We start from the raw sequence: 21,919 nt of genomic DNA on the forward strand, positions 1-21,919 counted from the left end.
AAAAGTTTATAATTTCATTGTCTTCTAACAGTTTTGTGTGAATGAACTCTAAATTTCTTGCACCATTGTGACTTGAAGTAAATGCACAAGTGGTATATTGTAGGGAGATAGAGTCAACCTGCAATTGTTTTGGAGAAACCTATAGAGCTTGTCAATCAGTAATCCTTCAAAAGGCCTAGTGCTCTTATTAGTCTTCAATGTGATTTTTCCTAGAAGATACACAAACCTTGTATTCTTTGCCAATTCAATCTACTACAATTCCTCATCTAAGAGTAGTTACTTTCTTCCACTGTATTTCTGCTTGCATAACTTCTGTCATGTGAGGAGGAATGAGTTCCTCTAAGCTTGAGATAGTCTTTTATGCTTTCAAAAACCTGGTTGATAAATTCAGAGCCTTCAATGTTTGGGGCATCTTTGTAACCATATTGGGCTACACATTTATATTACACTGTACAAAACAATTATTCAAGTGACACCTTCCATTAATTCCATTTCAGCAAACAACAATCTCAGTTGTATACCATGAACCATGTCGTCAAAATTTTGAGGTTCAGGGTAAATAACCGAGATTGCTTTTGTTGAAACAGAACTGATGGGATGTGTCGCTCGAATAATTGTTTTGTACAGTTTAATTTCTTGATGTACATTTGGATTACGTGGTTCATGGTATGTAACTGAGATTGTCGTTGCTCAGATGGAATTGATAGCAGATGTCTCTTGAATACTTGTATTGTACAGTGTAATTTCTCGATGTACATTGGCCTCAAATATAGAAAAGAAAGTATAGACACTAAGTGCTCACTCCTAGATGAGGATCTAAATTGGTGAAAGTTAGTCCTGGCTATTTAGTATTGTTTTTATATTACAGTACCATTTCCTATTAACGGACGATAGAAGATAAGATAAGACTAGTTTTATTAATGGCAGTGGGTGACCAAAAGAGAGGTCAACGGGGCTCAAAAGTACACCAGTTACAACATACTGTGGAAGTGCCCATTACTTGTCATTAGGTATAGATGTAAAAAGTAGAGGAGGGAGAAGAAGCATCCACATCTGTATCAATCACTCTGTAGCTACCGATGTGCTGCTTGATAATGTCACCTAGGGAGTGCCTGGGTAGTACCAATCTATAGTCTACATATTTAAATTAGTGCTGGAAAGGGGTTTAGCAAATTTCAGTCCTTTCATTAGTTGAGTAGGGTTTGATTCCCAACTTAAATCGTAATCTAGAATGAGATTCTTGATTTTTCCCACAAAGAAACTCTCTAAATTAGCTAATTTGTAAGTCTATTTCAATTGTTACCAACCTATATCCTTTCTGAGCTGGATGATAGGTATCACGCCTCGTTACCAAATGCATATATTTTTTATTATCTTATTTTTGAGCCCTGGGGTTGGCTTGATTGGCCTTGGAGTTAGACATTAAACTTCTCAGAAATGGGATGCCACAAGTTCAGCTCTTACGATTCCTTTGGGGTTATGCACTGTAATCAACGCTGATGGTCTACCTGGTTTACCATCTATGAATCATGGGGAATACTTGTAATCAATGCTGATGGTCTACTTGGTTTACCATCTATGAATCATGGGGAATACTTGTAATCAATGTTGATGGTCTACCTGGTTTAGCATCTATGAATCATAGGGAATACTTGGAAGGTCTCTGTGAATTTAACAACATCTATTTAAATTCAACATCTATTTAAATTTTATAGTTGATTGTATTGTGACATGTATTGTTTTGCTATCGCTAGTCAATCAAAAATTAAAATTATACATTAAATTGGAGCAGGTTCAAAGTTTCTTTCCATTTTCCAAATTGCATATGTTTATCTCAATTGCCTAACTTGATTGTAACTTGTGAAACAATTTCGTTTTCTCCTCTATTGGTTCTATTATGATGTTTCTACTTGCATTGATTTCATGGGTTAATTTCCTGTGTTTTATCTTTGGCATATGATATATATTGTTAATTGTAACAATGATCTGCATCTATGAACAAGATTTTTCTAGTTGTGATATATCGCCATGTCCATTTCTCAAACCTCAAAGGCGAAGATTCTCCAACATTTTACTTCTCACATATAATGAATTTCTTGTTTTTCCCCATCATATTTCTAGTTGAATATGTTTCATGCGTAAATCCACTATTTTTCAAATAGCTTAAACTGTTCATATATTTCCTATACTTATATGTTCATGTGTCTCTTGCACCTATCCAAAGAAAAAACGTCCAGTAGTAGCATCACGTCATGGCATAAAGCAATAGTGCTTCCTTATTGCAAAAATTGCATTTGCGACAAATCGTTATCATTTTTGATAATTTCCTTCATTTATATAAATATGATGGTTCTCAAATGACTCTTTAAAAAAAATTGTATATCAGATGAGATTTCTGACTCTGATGCACATCCAGTAAAATGCTTTTATAGCTGATCTGCCATTTGTTGTATTGGTTGTCACTTGCTATTTTCAAAGTTGCAAGTTCCTGATCGATGTTGCAACGATATCTAGCATCACCTCTAGGGGACAGTTTGTTCCTTTATACAAAAGATTGATATTACAAAGAGTTGAGAGCTGCATAAGAGCATCAGCCATAGGCCCCAAACCATTTTCATCAGCTGCAGATATATTGTCAGATTGTAGATTTTCCAATTCTTCATCTGCCACCACTGTGATGCATTGGAAGATTGCGAGCAGCCTCTCCAGAGGGAAACTCCGTGGACCTTTAAGGAAATTTTCTTGCTCCTCATGTTCCTTTCTCTCTGTGGATTTTACACTCCTATTCAGAAACCAACAAAAGAGAGTATACAATAATTACTCCAAAGTGATGCTTGGGATTGCATAATTATATGGAGGAAACGTTAACTTCTTGCTACCATGAAATGGGAAAGAGGGCATAGTATTCAGATGAGCTGGAACTTCTAGATAAAAGAAATCAGATCCTTCCTTATGTGAAACCAACTAAATTTATTTTTAAGAATCAGATGAATCATAGGGAATACTTGGAAGGTCTCTGTGAATTTAACAACATCTATTTAAATTCAACATCTATATAGCATCTATTTAAATTTTATAGTTGATTGTATTGTGACATGTATTGTTTTGTTATTGCTAGTCAATCAAAAATCAACATTATACATTAAATTGGAGCAGGTTCAAAGTTTCTTTCCATTTTCCAAATTGCATATGTTTATCTCAATTGCCTAACTTGATTGTAACTTGTGAAACAATTTCATTTTCTCCTCTATTGGTTCTATTATGATGTTTCTACTTGCATTGACTTCATGGGTTAATCTCCTGTGTTTTATCTTTGGCATATGATATATATTGTTAATTGTAACAATGATCTGCATCTATGAACAAGATTTTTCTAGTTGTGATATATCGCCATGTCCATTTCTCAAACCTCAAAGGTGAAGATTCTCCAACATTTTACTTCTCACATATAATGAATTTCTTGTTTTTCCCCATCATATTTCTAGTTGAATATGTTTCATGCGTAAATCCACTATTTTTCAAATAGCTTAAACTGTTCATATATTTCCTATACTTATATGTTCATGTGTCTCTTGCACCTATCCAAAGAAAAAACGTCCAGTAGTAGCATCACGTCATGGCATAAAGCAATAGTGCTTCCTTATTGCAAAAATTGCATTTGCGACAAATCGTTATCATTTTTGATAATTTCCTTCATTTATATAAATATGATGGTTCTCAAATGACTCTTTAGAAAAAAATTGTATATCAGATGAGATTTCTGACTCTGATGCACATCCAGTAAAATGCTTTTACAGCTGATCTGCCATTTGTTGTATTGGTTGTCACTTGCTATTTTCAAAGTTTCGTATGGTGTAAAATGCTAATTAAGTATTTTAATGCTGACAAGTATCTCTGATAATAATGGAGCCGAAGTTCTGGACAGACCCAGAAAGTGCCATCAAGAATGCATACAACCGGACTGATGGGAAAATTTTAGCAAAGGCAGCTGATTTAGGGCCCGGTGGCTCCACAGCAGTCACTGCTATTTTAGTTGATGGGAAAAAACTCTTTGTAGCAAATACAGGAGATTCCAGGGTTGTTATATGTAAAAACGGCACTGCTATTCAGCTGACTGTTGATCATGAGCCAAGTATTGAACACCAAAACATCGAGAAGGGTGGATTTGTGACACTCCTGCCAGGTACCACTACAAATGCTGTGCAGAGATTAATTTTAATGAGAACATACTTAAATAATTTCTAGCTCAAGAGTAACATTTGAATGGTCACAGGGAGAAACTGTATACTTAATGGCGTTCTTTTTTGATATATTAGGAGATGTACCTCGAGTTAATGGTCAGCTTGCTGTAGCTCGTGCGTTTGGTGACAGGAGTCTGAAGCAACATTTAAGTTCAGAACCAGATGTGAGAGACACAGAATTTCTCATTTTGGCTAGTGATGGATTGTGGAAGGCAAGGCATTTTTTCCAATCATTGACTTATTTGCATAGTTACTGTTAGATGCATATTTTTTTTGGCAAACTCATCTCATGGGAGAAAGCATCTAGGAAATTTTTTGATTACTGTATTGTCATTAATTTTACTCGAATACTTCATCTGAAACGCCGTAAGGCATAAATTGAAGAACACAAATGTTGTTGTGGTTATTCAGTTTTACAAACTAAATATACTTAACAAAACTATTGTAACAGAGTCTAATTCATATATGTTCCCACAGATGAGGAGGTTGTATTGTAAGCCTGAATGCAATTACTCTGTTCCCACAGATGAGGAGGTTGTATTGTAAGCCTGAATGCAATTACTCTGCTGAAGAATAAAACTTAATTGTCTTGCCCCTGGATATTTCCTTGACATGTTGTCAGGGTTTTACCACATAAATCCTGTGTATTAATCTATATAATTTTGTGTGCGACTTTATTGTGAATAATCTAATTTGCAGACTCTGAACAACATACCTGAGCTATTCACAACTCCTGGGGTTATGAGGTGAAACAGTTCATATCTTTTATAATTACGTGACCTCCTTGCCCCACAACATACAACATTTAACAATCAATAAATTGTCTTTCTCCCACAAATTGAACTGATTTACTTCCTCTGTAGCAGGCGACTGAACAACACGTCTAGAAATGGTCCTTGTCAAGGTCATTATCACCGATAGAGATATTTTGACAAAGGAAATTTGACACTGCACGCAATCTACAATCACAAACAAATAAGAGATGGATTAAAAATAAAATTCCTATTTCCCACAGCCAAAGTGATGATCAAAGATTTTAGTCGATATTTTCAATACAGCATAACAACACTAAACATTGATAAATCATAAACAAAAAGAGTCATACCTTCATTGCAAGTTCCTGATTGATGTTGCAACGATATCTAGAAGCACCTTCTAGGGGACACTTTGTTCCTTTATACAAAAGATTGATATTACAAAGAGCTTAGAGCTGCATAATAGCATCAGCCATAGGCCCCAAACCATTTTCATCAGCTGCAGATATATTGTCAGATTGTAGATTTTCCAATTCTTCATCTGCCACTACTGTGATGCATTGGAAGATTGCAAGCAGCCTCTCCAGAGGGAAACTCCCTGGACCTTTAAGGAACTTTTCTTGCTCCTCATGTTCCTTTCTCTCTGTGGATTTTACACTCCTATTCACAAACCAACAAAAGAGAGTATACAATAATTACTCCAAAGTGATGCTTGGGATTGCATAATTATATGGAGGAAACGTTAACTTCTTGCTGCCATGAAATGGGAAAGAGGGCATAGTATTCAGATGAGCTGGAACTTCTAGATAAAAGAAATCAGATCCTTCCTTATGTGAAATCAACTAAATTTATTTTTAAGAATCAGATGAAAAGAAAAACAAAAAAGGAGAAAAGCAAAGGATCAAAGGAACTAAAGTTCTTACTTTTTCCTTCGCTTACGATTATCTAATCCCCCAGACGAATCAAACAACGTGGCATCAAGAGTCGCAGGGTTCCTTGATGCAATGAAGGCAGAGATGAGCAAGTACTTGCCACAAACAGAAAGATGAAAATCTAGATCTTCATGTATTTCATCAAAACCTTGTCTTCTTGTCATGATTTTCCTTCTAACCTTGTCTCCAGAAGTAGGGACATTGAATATTTGGTTCAAGGCCGGTGCAATGTGTGGCTCAAGATAAGAAAACAGCCTCCGCTTTCCGTTTTCATCGGGAACCACAGCTTCTTTGCTAATTGGTTCACAGTATTTTTGAAACAAAGGTTCCAATGCTGTAGAGAGTTCTGTAACTCGCCTGCAAGCTCTACTGAAGGGCTTCAAAATAGCATTGTTCAATATCAGAAACAAAAAGAAAACAAGTTTAAATCAAGCAGCCACATATTTCATTGAAACTTTTAAAAACTTCGAAAGCCCCTTAACTTGAACAGCAAAGAGAACCGTGGCACGGTTTGGACACCTGAGATCAGAGAAGCCCAACTTTCTTGCTGCTGGGTGGATCTTCCCATACAAAATAAGCAAGTGTATAGTGTGCAGAAGAGACAGAACTTTCAGCAAACCAAACTAATAACCTCATTGACAGGAGCCAATCAACAAGATTTACACATTGCGACATACTCCTATGGACGCAGAGAAATAGTAGACACATGAACCCAAATTTGCCTCGTGTTTTTCTAATAAGATTTGAGCATTATTGTTTCATTAACAGAAATCTATAAGCATATTTGAAGAAAAAGGTAGGCACAGGTACTTACTTGAGAAATGAGGCATACAGCTCAGTATTAGGCTGCCCTTTGATAAGGATTTGATACAACTCATCATCAGTATAGTCCCGAAAGTAGACTGTCAATGGCTCCAGAGCACCAGTATGGGAATAGAAGGAATCTGGAGTGATATTGCTGATAAAAATCAAACCCAAATTGGGCATTCTTGTCAAATCAGATAGCTTGAACAATGCCGAGATGAGGTTGAAACCATTGTTCCACTCATGCAGAAGTTCAATATTGTCAAATATCAAGTACACCACCTCTGGAAAATCCAATCTCCTGACTTCTTTACTAAAAGAATCATTGTCCCTCTTCCCTTTGTCTTTCTGCGAAGGATCATCGCAACCAGAAGCCTGAAGCCCCCTTCCTGTATTTTTTTTGGAGGAACCCTTAAGCCCCTTTTCTGGACTTTTTTGGGTATTCTTGCGAGGGGAGCCCTTAAACCCTGATTCCTGAAACCCTTTCTCTGGACTTATTTGGGTATCCTCGTGGGGAGATCCCTTAAACACTGATTCCTTCAGCCCTTTATCTGGGATTTTTTGGGAATCCCTGGGAGGAGAGCCCGTAAACCCTGGTTCCCCATCTTTCCGAGATTCTATAGACCCACCTACCAATTTCTTTTCATATTTTTTCTCAATGGCCTGAATACAGGCTTCTTTCAAATACACAACAAAATCTGCAATTTTCTCGCAGCGCTTCGCACTGCTATAGTTATTAGCTTTCGTTCTTCTGTGGGATATCAGCTGGTTCAGAATGGATTCAAACAGCAGACGAGGGCTAAAACAAGATCTACAGCTCGCATAGGCAAAAGGGCGGTTCAAACGCTTAAATATATCTAAAACTACACTGGTTTTGCCAGTGGAAGGGCCCCCATAAACAAGCAATGGCGTCATAAAATCCCTTGGACCCCCAACGAGCGATATGAGCACTTTAATCTGTGTTTGTCGCCCGGGAAATCCATCGCAGAGGCATTGTTGGCTGCTGTGCGCCTGGTGATCCGCCTTTTATTGCATGTAAAGTGAAACGTTTTTTTAAAACATTTTTTATCAAATCAGACGGCTGATTTTTGTTCAATCGTCTAACAAAAAATCTAATGGCTACGATTAGGACAGAAAGGCAATTGGGGGAGTTCATTTCAGAGGGGAACGCCTTACGGCGTAATTAAATGAAAAAGGTTTAATCCGAATTTTCTACGTTTGTAAAAGGTTCAATCGGTCGTCTTTTTAGAACGATTATTTTTTATTGAAAAAATAATCTTGATGTTAAATGGATTTAGTAAGGTTTTTTTTTTTTTTTTAGAAAATTATAAGACAATTCGATAAATTAAATGTAGAATTTAAATTCTATTTCCCACTTGCTTTCCAATCAAATTAATTAGAAAATATATCCAGAAAATTAAAATATTCAAACTATGCTCGTAAAAATTATGAATACATACTTAAAAGAGTAATAAGGTAGAGGCTTTTGGTTAACTCTAAATTATTTTATAAAAAGTCAAGCAATTGTTTTCAAAATTTTCATTAAAATAATAAAAAAATATATGAAAATATATATTTTTAATTTAAAATAAAAATATTTTTATGACAATAATAATTTTATTTTATTATTAAGTTTAAGTTTTGAATTTGTGACTAGAAACATAATATATTTTAGTCATCGAGTTTATTCAAATTTTATTTAAACTTATTTAAATTTAATCATTCAACATGTTATTTATGGAAATTGAACTAATGTATTTACTAGTGAACATGTTTTGTTATATCTTGAGGAGTTATTGATACTCTTGAAAATACCATGAATTTATATTTGAAATTAGTATATTATATATATATATATATATATATAGGCATTTCTGGTCTTAATGGGAAGCCGTATTTGTTGATCGTTAATTAAAGTTCAAGTAATGTAAGAAATAAAAATATAATACTGAGAAACTACTAACAACTACTATATACTGGACTACATAAAGAAAGAAAACACCTTCTAGGAAGCATAACATAACATCAAGAGTCTCAGGAAGTAACTAAGATTGGGTCTTGAGTGCTTGTACCAGCTAGAGCAGGAGGTTTTAGGTCACACTAAAGATGACTTTCAAGGTGAGCTTCTCAAGCATCCAAAATAGCATGATAACAACATTGATAATGTTGCACCTGCTTGATTTCATTCAAAGATGAGATTATAGCATTGTGGTCTTCATGCTTCTCCTTCAAGACCTTGTCCGTGAGTGTTTTCATCTACCAATGGAAGGTTATGGAGTTTAGGTGCTAGCTCAATCTTCCCCTAGTATGGCTAGGGTTAGGAACCTAATAGGTTGCGCCTGCTTGGATTTCTAAATCAAAATAAGATTGATGTTTGTTGGTTGTTAGGGCTTCGAGTTGGCAAATTTCCTTACAAATTTCAGGGGGGTGGCAGAATGGAAGCTTGTTGCAGCATCATGGCCTTGAGCTTGGGCATGTGACCTTCCTTAAGGGCCTTTGTCCTCAGCTCCTTGATAGTTTTCCATTCATTGCCAGGGCATATTGCACCAAAAGAGGTATTCGGAAAGGTGGCATACCTACAACAGTTAGGGACTCAAATGATTGAGATTAAGAAAGCCAAAAAGGGGGTACATGGATTCCAAGGAAAACAAGGCCTACAAGTAAAGGAGAATGTATGAAAAGGAATGATAGATGAAAGACTCTTGGTAGGGTCTACTGCTCGCTAGGAGACACCAATATATAGGCTACTACCCAACCCAATTGAGCTCAAAACAAAGGAAACAAATATCCAACAACTAGAATGAAAACCAGAGATTGTAATTATTGAACCGGAAGAGTATAACCATACCCCGAATTGATCAGTTCTTTGAGCTTGAACCAATGAGATCGTGTGTTCTAGAGAAAGGTTAATGCCACCAACTCCTACAGAATCTAGCACTAATGTTTTCATCAGTATCCCAATATTTGCAACCCTTGCATGCCCAAAGCCTATCTCCTAACCATTGCTCAGGTGTCAATGCTAGCTTCAAGGTCCTTCAAACCCAAAATTCAGGTTGCCTTGCATGCAACCGTATGTCGATTTGTTTCTAGAATTGAATGCCAATGTACGAGCTTGATAGAAATCCCGTTGACTAAGTTATATCTCTACATATTCTCCACCGAACATAAATCTTCTTTTATCAAATTCCCATGGGAATTGTCCCACTTGCGGTGGGGAAAAAGCTTAGGCATACCAGAAAAGTGAGAGAGAAAGGTCTCTCCTTTCAAAATGGTCAGGCATAATAAAGATCAACATAGGAATGAGGATTAGTTTATGCAGTTCGCATGTGTGTTGAATGGGGAGGGTTAGCCACACCAACCCCTCCTCTTAAATGTTGTGGGAGGCAGTGAGGTGGCAGGCTCACCGACCCCGGCTCCCCTCATCTAACCTCCAATGTCCCATCTTCCAACACACTAATAAGGGAGAAAATCAGTACATATTTCCCCGCCTCTCCTCATCTAACCTCCAATGTCCCATCTTCCAACACCCTAATCAGGGAGAAAATCAGTACATATTTATAGATGACGTCATTTTTAACAATTGTATTTGATTTGTGTTTATTTATTTCAACATGTAAATGATATACCATGTTATATATAGTGTTTCAATAAGAGGTTTTTACAAAATTGAAGAAAAATACAAAAAAAATGTTTATTTTAAAGATATTTTTCATTGTTATTTTTTTTTCCTTGTAAATTTTATTTAGAGGGATGACTTGAACTTGGAGCTTTTGGAGACCAAAGTCCTGGCTTACATGGCCATCACCAATCCGGATACCTCACCTAGAGTAAATTTCATATTTTTGTTACTCAGTTCTTAAAATAATAATAAAATTATAATAGAAATTGGGATGTAACTTTATAATAGAATAGTGTTGTGTGTTGAAGTTCAATGGATCTTGAAAGCAAGCATAACTCATTAAAAAAGTCATTATTTTCAATATAAAATTATAATATGTAAGATCAAAGGAAAGAGTGTTTTAATTTAAAGATTGAGTTTTAACTAGCAATTGCACCAGATGTTGCAAAGGAAACGTCGTAAGGCATAAATTTAAGAAAAATTGAAAGGTTTCCTGCAAACTATTTACCATATCACCTAGCTATTGAGACATTTTTTTTAATTGTTTGTGGAATTGAAATTGACTTTTAAGCTAAGCTCTTATCACCTAGGTCTTGAGGCAATTTTTTGAAGTGTTTGTGGAATTGAAATTGACTTTTAAGCTAAGCTCTTATCACCTAGGTCTTGAGGCAATTTTTTGAATTGTTTGTGGAATTGAAATTGACTTTTAAGCTAAGCTCTTATCACCTAGCTCTTGAGGCAATTTTTTGAATTGTTTGTGGAATTGAAATTGACATATAATCTAAGCTATTAGTGGTTTTAAGCTGTTAGGTTTATTTTTATGAATAAATATTTCAACAATAATTTCAATATTAGAAGATTCATCTAAATACCATAATAAATAACCATATTAATGAGAAATTTATTTGTTAAAAAACAAAATTTCAAAATCGTCAATGTAAGATTTTGTAATTTTTGATAGAATATTGTCAAAATTTGCAGTTTTTTTGGGTTAAGTTTTGAAAGATTAAAAAATTGATTAAAAATTTAGAAAATTTTAATTTTAAGTTGTTGAATTTAAATTTAAATATAATTTTAGTGGGTATAATGATTGATAATATGTATTTAGTTGTTCATATGTAGTATGGATGACTAAGATAATTGTTGTTATCTTCTCGACCTAGGTCCAATATTGTAACAGTTTAAACAAGTATATTCTAGTAACAAGTGCAACTTCGTAGCGGCAGTCCCTGCCTATAAGAGACTATGCATGCACTCCACGTAGTTGTGGTTCCATTTTGCATGCACTCCACGTAGTTTAGTTTTGACTATGAATTTTTTTTAGGGGGTGAGGTATAAAGTCATGAAAGGTGGGAGTTGAGTCAAGTTTATATCAAGACTAACAAGATGGCAGCGGGGCAGCTAGTCTATTACATAATGTATATTCTATCTTATATCCTGGAGAATAATCTAATTAAAAATTAGTATAAAAATTTATATACAAAAAGCAAAAAATACTTAATATATAATTATTTATCTCTTTTATAAATTTATAAAGATAAATAAATAAAAATAATTTTAAAATTACCAAAAAAACAACATTGTACCATAGCATAAACAACGTGATAATATTATAGTAACGAGAATTCATTTAATATCACTCACTCGTTGTCATTACTAAGAGTTTAATGGAATCCATGAATTTATTATTCACTAAGAGTTCTAAGCAACTGTACATATTTTAAATAAATTTATAAGTTCCGTGGAGAGAGAAACTGTGAAGTGGAGAACAAACGCCCTACCCATCATGCAGAGGCCCACGAGTTAAGTATTGTGTGAGTGAAAAGGACACGTCCTATCAAAAGTTTTAGAAGATGGTCGCTGAGTTGTAACTCTATTCATATGGCGAACATGCATGATGCATGAGCTGTGTCCACCATTGACAGTTGTAATACACAATACGATATCAATGCCTGAATCAACAACTTCATTATTATTTCCATGAGCCCAATACAATGTCCCCTGAAACAGAAGATGGGTTCTGTGTCCACCACTGACAGTTGTAATACACAATACGATATCAATGCCTGAATCAACAACTTCATTATTATTTCCATGAGCCCAATACAATGTCCCCTGAAACAGAAGATGGGTTTCTTTACCTTTCGTCCATGGAAAATGCCAGAGAAGCACTCCAGAAAATTCAAGCATAAAACCTAGAGAATCCATGAGTTCAGCTGGAGAATACAACAACCCAGCTGAAGAATACAACAGTTCAGATGCTTTTGGTCCACTCCTGCCGAACAGATAACTGGTGCCTCTAGGTTGAGTCCAGCCTTTGACACTTTTGAGGATTAAGATCAAGGGCTCTCGCGCATGAACCAAGATTTGATCTTTTTTTTAGCTTGTTTACCATAGAGACAGTAAAGTAACAGTTTGTCACTGAGTTCCAGCGGCTCAAGTCTGAAAAATAGAGTAACGCGGAGATCAAGGAGATGTAAAAATCATGGGTGAAATTGCATGGGATTACATGAAATGATTCAGGCCGATTTGGAAGCAGTTCCAACCCAGCTTCAACTGATTCCAGCGGTTTTAGAATTACACCATATGTACCTCCACACACTAGAAGGGCTAAAACTACAAATTTGGAACGATGGAAATGCCGAAAAGCTTTGCAAATTCAGAGATAGTGACAAAGCGTTGCAAATTCAGAGACAGTGACAAAGCAATACAATGCCAAAGTGTAGATGATCATTGCTTGGACTCAATTAATGGGTTATTGTGGAATCTTTACATGAAAAACAGGTCACAACCTACACCTGTAGCTTTTGAACTTTTAATTTGTACAGAACATTATTCACTGGTAAGAACTTTTATTTACTAGTGCTTTTGAACTTTTGTTTGTACAAAACATTATTCACTGGTAAGAACTTTCATTTACTGGTAAGAACTTTTAGTTTGTACAGAACATTTTTTACTGGTAAATGAGGTGTTTTTTAATTTTAAGTTTTTACAGAACATTATTTACTGGCAAATGAGGAGCTTTTGAATTTTTCGTTTGTACAAAACTGAATTTTTCGTTTGTACAAAACATTATTTACTGGTAAATGGTAAATGAATTTTTTGTTTGTACAGAACATTATTTAATGGCTACTCCCAATCTGTAACTCATGAGTCATATTCTAACGCAATTATATGTTACAGTGTGTTTGAATAATGTTGAAATCATGTGCGCTTTCAGTGTATTACCTCTGAAAAATACGGGGTATATCCTCCTTCCCTCGAGCCGCTCACGCCCTCCCAAGCGCTGGAACTCCTGTTGCCACTGCTTGTGCTGCACGATTTTCTTTCTATTAGAACTTCTGCAATAACTATGGTCTTTCCTGAAACACCTGAAATACAGGTAGACTTAGATGCACGTTTAATCAAGTCTTGGGATATGGCAGGTCACACTCATCCATGGACAATGGCTGAAGAGTCTGCCTGCTGAATAAACCTTATTTATTGTAACATGGAAGAATGGACCTAGAAAAAACAAATAGCAGTCAAATCAGAGGAAAGTTGGGAGAGAGAGTATCACTGTACCCAAATGTACCCATTACTCTCGTTGTAACATGGCTCTTTCCTAATCCAAGAAGCTTTGCTAAACCAAAATCAGAAACCTTTGCATTGAATTCATGATCTATCAAGATGTTGCTTGATTTAATATCCCTGTGAACAACCTTTGGTTCTAGCGCCTCATGCAAATATGCCAATCTGCAAAGAATGCAATCAGGCTTTCAGAGCTAAAATGATGACAAGGAAATTAAATGCACGTCAAACAGGTGGTTGCCACAAAGTTTTTAATTCAATAATAGCCTTGAAGAGAAACAAACTTACAGCCTAATATCATATCTCAAGTTTTAGATCGTATCCAATAAAAATATTTAATGAAGTACAGTTATCTACGCATAACATAGTGGGAAGAATAATAAGAAGAAAGATAACAGGACACAGACGCTTTTGCAGTCCCAAAGATAATTTTCATACGGGCCTCCCAAGTCAGAAAGCCCCATTGCCTCATAGCTCCGTGAAGCCATTGCTCCAAATTGCCATTATTAACGTACTCATATACCAAAATCCTGAAAGGAAATAAATAGTGAACATCATTGTAAAATAGAGAATAAGAGAACAGTGCATTAGCACTTTCACAGATAATCAATTCTAGTTCTTGCATATACTATTTTTTTATACACAATAAAAGCGTGAAAAAAAAATGCTCCACATGAATCCTGCATTAATAGTTTGTACCTGTGAGTTCCTTCTACACAATAGCCAAGCAACCGTACAAGATTTTTATGTCGGACACGGCCAATGGCCTCCACTTCCACCCTGAACTCTTTCTCTGCTTGGCCTCTGAAACAAATCACAGAGAATCAAGTAATTAAGAAAAGAACCTCCAAAAAAGAGTACATACCTGCATTTTATAACAAGAAAGGTTTATTAAGAAAGCAGAACAGCAAAGACTGCACACATTATTTAAAGATAAAACAACTTACAAATTGTTAAATAGGTTCTTAACTGCAACTATAGTTCCATTTGCAAGCTGACCCTTGTAGACAATTCCATAACCACCTTCACCAAGTACGTTTTCCTTTCACCAAGTACGTTTTCCTTTGCAAAATAACCTGTGGCAATTTCTAGATCTCTTAAAGTAAACCAATAACCCCATCCAAGATATGAGACTTCAGGCATACCACTCATCGGTGAAGCTGTATTCGTTGCAAAAGATGAGGAGCCTCAATAAATAGAATGTGCCTCTGACCTTCCCCCGTCTACTAATTGTGAGACTCCTCCCTTCTGTTGAAGAGAGGAACCCCCTGGACTACTCTTCTTTGCATCAGAAAAACCCTTTACCCCCACGGGCACCAAAACTTTGTCCGAATTTTTCTTGCTGGAATTGCCCTGATTAGTGAAGCTAATTGCATCACCTTGGGGAGGATTGTTAATCCCTTTTCTATCAACCTTTACTTCTTTTATCTCCTTTGAAACTTTTGGGATCTGGTTAATGGGCAGCTTTTCTAGTATTCTCCTCGACTTTCTCCGAGAACCAAGCCAAAGAGATAACATAAAGAGAATTAAGAAAATGAATGTTCCAACAGCCAAACCAATCAGGACCCAGAGTTTCATCCCAAAAATGGATGTCTTCTTGGATAACTGAGCATTCAAGAACCCTCCAGACGACATTTTTAAAGTCTAGTTCCACTGCCAGAGAACAGTAATTTTCAGGCAAGGAATAGGAAGGTAACAATCAACGTTGCATTAAACCAAGCAATGAAGTAAAATGAAATCATCATACCACGAACGTTCTATCAGTGCCAATTGCCAAGGTAAACAGCTAAATTCCCCAGAAGCGCAGCTTGCATCTGCAACCAAACTAGACAGGACACACACTAAACCCATGTTTGAATGTGAACCTTTATAAATATCCCATCACCAGCCAAAATTGCTTTTACAAAATTAAATCTGTGTTATGGTCGATAGCTTTTCACCGATAATAATCTGAAAGTAGAGCTTGTCCGTTATGGACTTTTAGGGAAGCTTACTTCAATTTTTAAAACTTACTGAAGCTACATTGCAAGAATAACAATTTATAGGTATAAACCAATTTAGCAGCCAGTGCCTGCACACCCAAATGCTTTTGGCAGGCATAATCAAATGACACTTCCTGATTAAGTATGCATGGTATCGATCTAAGCCTAATCAGTAAAAATAGCATTGGCTATGGTTACGCGCAGAGGATAAAAAGAATTGACAGTTGAGTTTAAAACTATGGCTCTGCTACCTGTAAATTACAAAGTTGAAGAAACAATTTTTCCTTGAATAACGAATCCAAAACTAGGCTCTTGCATTGTTGGGGGCATGGGGATTAACAATGTACAAGCAGCAGTAATTAAAAGACGAAATTCAGCACCATAATATGAAAAAAGATTGCAATTTCGGCAATTGAAAATCACCTCTCAGATATGTGGATTACTCGGGTGGTCGTGAAATGAATGACCGTGCTTGAATTAAGAAACTCCCCTGAGAAAAATATCCCATAGTGCCCAAAGTCTCTGTATTCTGCCCTAATTGCCAGGAACCCCTGAAACATTTGCTAACATGCGCGCATGTATGAAAAATGTGTTCGCTAACCTGAATGAAGATAGAGGGCGGTGAATGAAGATAGATAACCTGAATGAAGATAGAGGGCGGTGGAATGAAGACATGTCGACAGCTGTAAACAATCGTGTCAGTGAACGATGACAAGTATAAGGGTGTTGCGTTCATGCAAGGTCCACACGCCAATTTTGAAACTTAGGATAAATTAAGTTGCCCACACCAAACTAACATCGGGGGTAAATACAAAACTTTGGCTAAATTTTTTTTGCACAGAAACTGCCCAACATAAACTTTGGTTAAATACTAAATAACCGGTACAAATTTACGGTCAACGCATGAATTAATAGTCAGTCAACCGCCGATCGAACGCTAATAGTCCCTGCGCTGCCGTAGGCAGGGACTAATAACTAACATCTTCAGGTTTAAAATAATTCCATTAAAACTTCAATATAAGTTCAAAAATATTCACCCTAATCAAATCTGAGGTATATTCTTATAATAATTGACTTAAATATAAGTTCAAAAATATTCACCCTAATCAAACCTGTTGAATAATCCATGCACACCAGGCGATATTAGCAATCACTACAAGTAGACAACCCTTGATCCAGTCCTTGTTGATATCAGTTGTGTCACCTGACATTATATGATGTCCATGGTGATGGACGCGAGGAGACCAAGGTATTGGTATAACAGGACCCTTGTACAAGCTCACAATCACCGACCCGCCTATGCAAACTGCGGCACCAAAGACTTTGACCTGGCCTGGCAAACGTTTAACGCTAAATTTCTCCAATCTGAACTCATTCCACAGAAATCCGAATTGACATCGCCATATCATAACATGCAGGTAATAAATGCTCCCTGGAAAAATTAGAAACCTGATCGTACCTCAACATGACGACCATTACGAAGGTCATCGCAGGTATCCCATTGCCCAACGCGCTCGCCAAATTTGGAAATGTATAATTAAGCCTCGGAAAGAACAAGTTTTGGCTGATTGTTATTCTGCAATATTTGTTTCAATCTTGGAATGAATTTTCTGACATTGAGTTCAACTTAACTTATTTTAGAAATATTCTAGAATCAGATTCCAAAATCTGGAATCAAGATAAAGGTCACCCTAAAATTGTTGATGCCAACAAATTTCATTACAAAATACTTTCAACATCCCCTAATAAAGCAAGAATGAAAATCCTGCAAAAGGTTCCATTACAAAATAAATTTCAACATACCTTAATAAAGCAAGAATGAAAATCCTGCAAAAGATGTAAAATGTTAGAGATGGCTACTCATTCCTGCAAAATGATAATAAAGGGAAAGATCAAACTACAATTCTAAGCCCACGATGATGTGATCAAACTTAAAAGTTTATTGAAAATACTAGATTTGTCAAGTACTACAATATTGTGAGGGGGTACGACACGGTCGTCAGAGAGCACCCCTTTAAAAACGTAAGAGTAGGTTCTGCAACCTACCTCGGTGTCTTTCTGGAACCCGTCTGTGGCTCTCTTGAGCTCTTCGCGGAAGACCTGCACACGACGAATCTTGATCTCATTGCCGGTTCTCAAATACCTGGATTTCAACAAATGTGTACTTAGTAATTTACTCCTGTAGGTGGTTGTCATGACTTCAGATGGGTCGTCCTTGAGATTGAACCGAACCTGGATGACAAAGACACATACCAAAATTCTCATCAAGATGATCCCCATGGCCATCTCTGCAACAATGATCGAAGTCCGAATTGAGGAAAGCTTCTTGGCTGGGACCATTGATGAATCTACCCTGCAAGCCTCAAAACAAGGTTCGGTGTTGGTGTCCCAAATTGCTCTATTTTTACCCTATTCCCATAAGCCTTAACCTCTATTTTATCTCTATTTAACCCTCTCATTCCTACACTAGTCCAAGATAATCATTTTTTTGTACATATACTTCGTATTTCATAATTAAGATTTATTAAGTGCTTTATTAATTACTTTACATAGATTTCATACCTTTTAGTATCTCTTGTAACTTATGTTTAACTTTCCTAAAAGTAATTGAAGAACTAAGTGTTAATCATTATTTAGCGTGATCAGTGCAGGCAGATTCCTGCACTGCCAACGATGTTGCTCCGTGATCTCTGTGATAGTTCGAATCCTTCCACACAGGAGTTTTGATCCACGACTCCTAGTTCGATTGCAGACTATCTGAGGTTGGATATTGGCAGCGTATAGTTAGGGATACTTGCCAAGAATATGGTCTACGACCAACAAAGTTCGTGCTTTATTATAACCATTAGCCGGTTTTGCAATGTTGTTTGTTAGTCCGTTCGGCCAAAAGGCTTGAATAGGAAATGACTGTAATTAGCAGAATATGGCTAAGGCCGAGAGACTGTATATAATGTAGATCGTAGGTAGAGCCAAGCTAGCGATATTTGAGTTTGTAATTTCATTTACTTTGTAATTTTGTATCGCCCTTGGTTCTGGGTTGGACTCGCATTATCATGTATATTTGTTGATCAAGTTTAATACAAGGAACGCGCCATGTTTTCTTCACGTTGTGTCTAATTTTTATTTCATGCGTGAATAAGTGTTGAACCATTTCGTTTCCTAAATGGGAAACGAGCTAGTTGGCTAGGGCCCAGCCAACCCAGCTCGTTTACCCTTGTGCTTTCGCCATTTAAAAGGTTTGTACGAACATTTATTCATTTATAGTTGCGTGGCTTGGATTGTTATTATGTTTATTTCAGAAGTTATGAGTTAAATTCATTTCATAGTCAAGCGTGAACGGATCTGTAGTTTGGAAGTTTAATTAAGTTTATTTATTTCTTTCAATTACTTTCTTGAAATTTCATTCCTGCAATTTTTGTTTTATTTTGCTTCCGCTCGGGTCGTGCAGAAAGATTCTTCCTGTACCAGTGCATGTAGTTTCCTGCACTTCGGTTTATTCATTTAAATTACTTCACAGCAAGTGTTACGTTCCCTTTCCTGCTTCTAATTTCATTTATTCCTGCAAGCAAAAGTATTTTTAATTCAAGTAATCATTCTTAAATTTAAGAGTTATACTTATGAAGGATCTAAGAATGTTTACATGAATTAAGGAAGGACATTATTACAAACACCATACTTTACACTTGCATTTTATGACTTAAGAAAAAGGAACAGAAACGTTATAAGTGAATTACTGAAAGTTAGTTTGATGCATGCAAATTACTTTGACTGCTTCTTTAATTATTCTGAATTGTTTTTTTCTTTAGAAGTTTACTTTCATTGCAAAGTTCAGTTTATTAAAGCATTCTTTTTCACGTGTAATTTACCTCTAAATCTAGCTTGCAATTGCAATTCTTTTCAACACGTCTTTTAATTCTTTCAAAAGTAAATTGGAAACTTTGGTGAAGGAAGCTTTGTCTTAGTGCAGGAGATGGTCTCTTGTCACAGGAACAGAGTGCTCTAAGCCTTGAGGCTTAGAGCACCTCCACAAAGACATAAGTCTTCAGTAAAGAAGGTAAAATATACTTTTTTACATAAGTACTGTACCTGCACTAGTGCAAGCAGATTGCAATAGTACAAGAACAGGTTGCTTGGTGTAGAAGGAAGATCAATTGGGAAATAGATATTTGCAAGGGCCCACTTGTTAAACTGTTAGCCATCTATACTGAAGATAAACATAGTATTTCATTTCAGCATTTAATATTTCTTCCAGTTGTGTGAAAGTTCCTTTACTTGATTTCCTCGCAAATTATTCTTTTACATTCCAGCACTAGAATTGCTTTGGTGTCGATTGCCTTTAAGATTGTTTTCTGTCTGATTTTGCAACATTTCATTTAAGAAGTAGGATTAGGAATAGGAAAATTTCATATCACTTTTGGAATTTCCTGTGCTTCGTCTTTAAGTTTACGAAACCCCCGGGTTGACAATTAAGTGTTGAATGAGCTTGCTTAAGTGCAATTCCTGCACCCAACACCCAGATCCAGCACAGATGCATGGTCGATCACCGGCTGGACTACAAGCCAAAGACTGATACATTCTAGCGAGGCAATCATGACTACACCACACAGACCTTTAAGGACCTCTGACAAATACTCTAGTACGCCCGAAGACGATGATGAATAGTCCCATAGAGAATTGTAACTAACTAATAAGTTTTGTAACTAACTAATATCGTTTTTCAATCTAATGGTTAAGATTATTTCTATCGTCTAACACTTAGATCAAAGGAACATAAAAGCATAGGTGGCATGGGAGGGAGTTCTTTTCAGAGGGGAACGCCTTACGGCGTAATTAGGAAATTTATTGGTGTATAGTCGGTTTCAAAACCATATCGGGTTTCTTTAGTCAATAGGCTTTATGAATGAGTAGTGGTTTTAAATAGGATATGGATTTCAAGAGAGCGAGATGATGGGTGATAGTAGTGCTACACCATAATATTGTATTTCTAATATATTTAAGTTTTATTATTAAAATAAAGGGATGAATAGTTAAAGTTAGCCACTCTATTTTGTATTTTCTTATAAAAGAATGTTTTTTTCGGAAGTATTTTATAAAACAATGTTGTGATGCATTAAACTAGTTTATTAGTATTTAGTTTTGTGTTATTTCTTATGTTTACCCATCAGATCCATCTTCGTTGACCATGTAAAGAGATCCAAGCTATTTTATGTTAACTCTCAAGTTTTTTGACATCGAACTTCTTTCACCATTTGTCTACTTGTTTCTTCTTGGGATAATGGAGGTACTTAGAAAGGAAAAACTATCTCTCTCATTTATTCTTTCAAAATACACTTATCAACTTATTCCACATCATCAACAAGAACTTCATCGCTCCTCCTAATAACTCCAATCACAAGGATGCCTTCTTTGTAGAAGCACAAATTTCCCCAGTAGTAGCAAAAAATTATTCAATATCATAATCAACTTCTTTAGGAGCACACTCAAGTGATACATGATTTGACGATGAAACGACAATATCTAAAGCTCAATAAAAAAATGCCTTAACCACTATCAATATTGCCTAAGACCATAAATTGGCCATACCACAATCCTATGAAACTACAAGATCTAATGCTTAAAAAAAAAGTCTCAACCATTGTCTAAATTGAACTAAGACTCTCAATTGGCTATGCCACAATTTTCCTGGTTCTTTTGATGGTTAAAGTAAAGGCTTGGATATGATCCTTCTCTTCATATATCTAACATCAAACCACACTATTATAAATATAAAAATTCACCTTGATATCCTTCCATATTTAAGGATTGGTTTCTTAATATTGAGATCAAGTTAATCATAAGGGCGACAATGTAGGCTCATGTTGCATATAACTCAATAAATAGAGGGTTCATACACAATCTTATTCCATTAGTACCCAAGACCATTTCTATAGTACACTTTGAGAGCATGTTTATCACATAGGCAATCTAGAGGGCAATTGAGTGCATTGGCTTCAACTTTCTTAGTTTTCCACTTAGA

General features: G+C 35.9%; 2 protein-coding genes and 1 pseudogene across 3 annotated transcripts; all 3 read right to left on the bottom strand.

Moving 5' to 3' along the window:
- Positions 1–5,445: 5,445 nt before the first annotated feature.
- LOC149178386 (origin of replication complex subunit 5-like) lies at positions 5,446–12,559 on the bottom strand. The gene is made up of 4 exons (XM_089422071.1): positions 12,293–12,559; positions 6,743–7,755; positions 5,920–6,297; positions 5,446–5,656 (listed from the first exon to the last, which is right to left on the bottom strand). The coding sequence occupies exons 1-4, from the start codon at positions 12,557–12,559 to the stop codon at positions 5,446–5,448; spliced, it is 1,869 nt and encodes a 622-aa protein (XP_089278197.1).
- A 1,316-nt stretch (positions 12,560–13,875) lies between these two features.
- Positions 13,876–16,457, bottom strand: LOC149178387 (putative receptor-like protein kinase At2g42960; annotated as a pseudogene). The gene is made up of 6 exons (XR_016258436.1): positions 16,327–16,457; positions 15,669–15,746; positions 14,869–15,574; positions 14,621–14,725; positions 14,329–14,451; positions 13,876–14,086 (listed from the first exon to the last, which is right to left on the bottom strand). The product of XR_016258436.1 is annotated as a putative receptor-like protein kinase At2g42960 (transcript).
- Positions 15,682–18,029, bottom strand: LOC149178388 (WAT1-related protein At5g64700-like). The gene is made up of 4 exons (XM_089422072.1): positions 17,950–18,029; positions 17,363–17,479; positions 17,016–17,268; positions 15,682–15,735 (listed from the first exon to the last, which is right to left on the bottom strand). Exons 1-4 carry the CDS (start codon positions 18,027–18,029, stop codon positions 15,682–15,684), a joined length of 504 nt encoding a protein of 167 aa, XP_089278198.1.
- Between the last annotated feature and the right edge of the window lie 3,890 nt (positions 18,030–21,919).

Source organism: Pinus tabuliformis, chromosome 4_1, assembly GCF_031772625.1.
Source record: "Pinus tabuliformis cultivar Carrire ecotype Pingquan chromosome 4_1, CPIR1, whole genome shotgun sequence".
NCBI lineage: Eukaryota > Viridiplantae > Streptophyta > Pinopsida > Pinales > Pinaceae > Pinus > Pinus tabuliformis.

Coding starts and splice junctions, on each gene's coding strand:
- LOC149178388 (XM_089422072.1), bottom strand. CDS start 18,029: ATGAGATCAAGATTCGTCGTGTGCAGGTCTTCCGCGAAGAGCTCAAGA. Junction 17,269..17,362: donor GTAATGGTCGTCATGTTGAG/GTACGATCAGGT, acceptor GAATGAGTTCAG/ATTGGAGAAATTTAGCGTTA. Junction 15,736..17,015: donor GTGCATGGATTATTCAACAG/GTTTGATTAGGG, acceptor GTTTGGTTGCAG/ATGCAAGCTGCGCTTCTGGG.
- LOC149178386 (XM_089422071.1), bottom strand. CDS start 12,559: ATGGATTCTCTAGGTTTTATGCTTGAATTTTCTGGAGTGCTTCTCTGG. Junction 7,756..12,292: donor TTGATTCAGGCATTGATATC/GTATTGTGTATT, acceptor ATGCAATAAAAG/GCGGATCACCAGGCGCACAG. Junction 6,298..6,742: donor CTGTATGCCTCATTTCTCAA/GTAAGTACCTGT, acceptor GAAGCCCTTCAG/TAGAGCTTGCAGGCGAGTTA.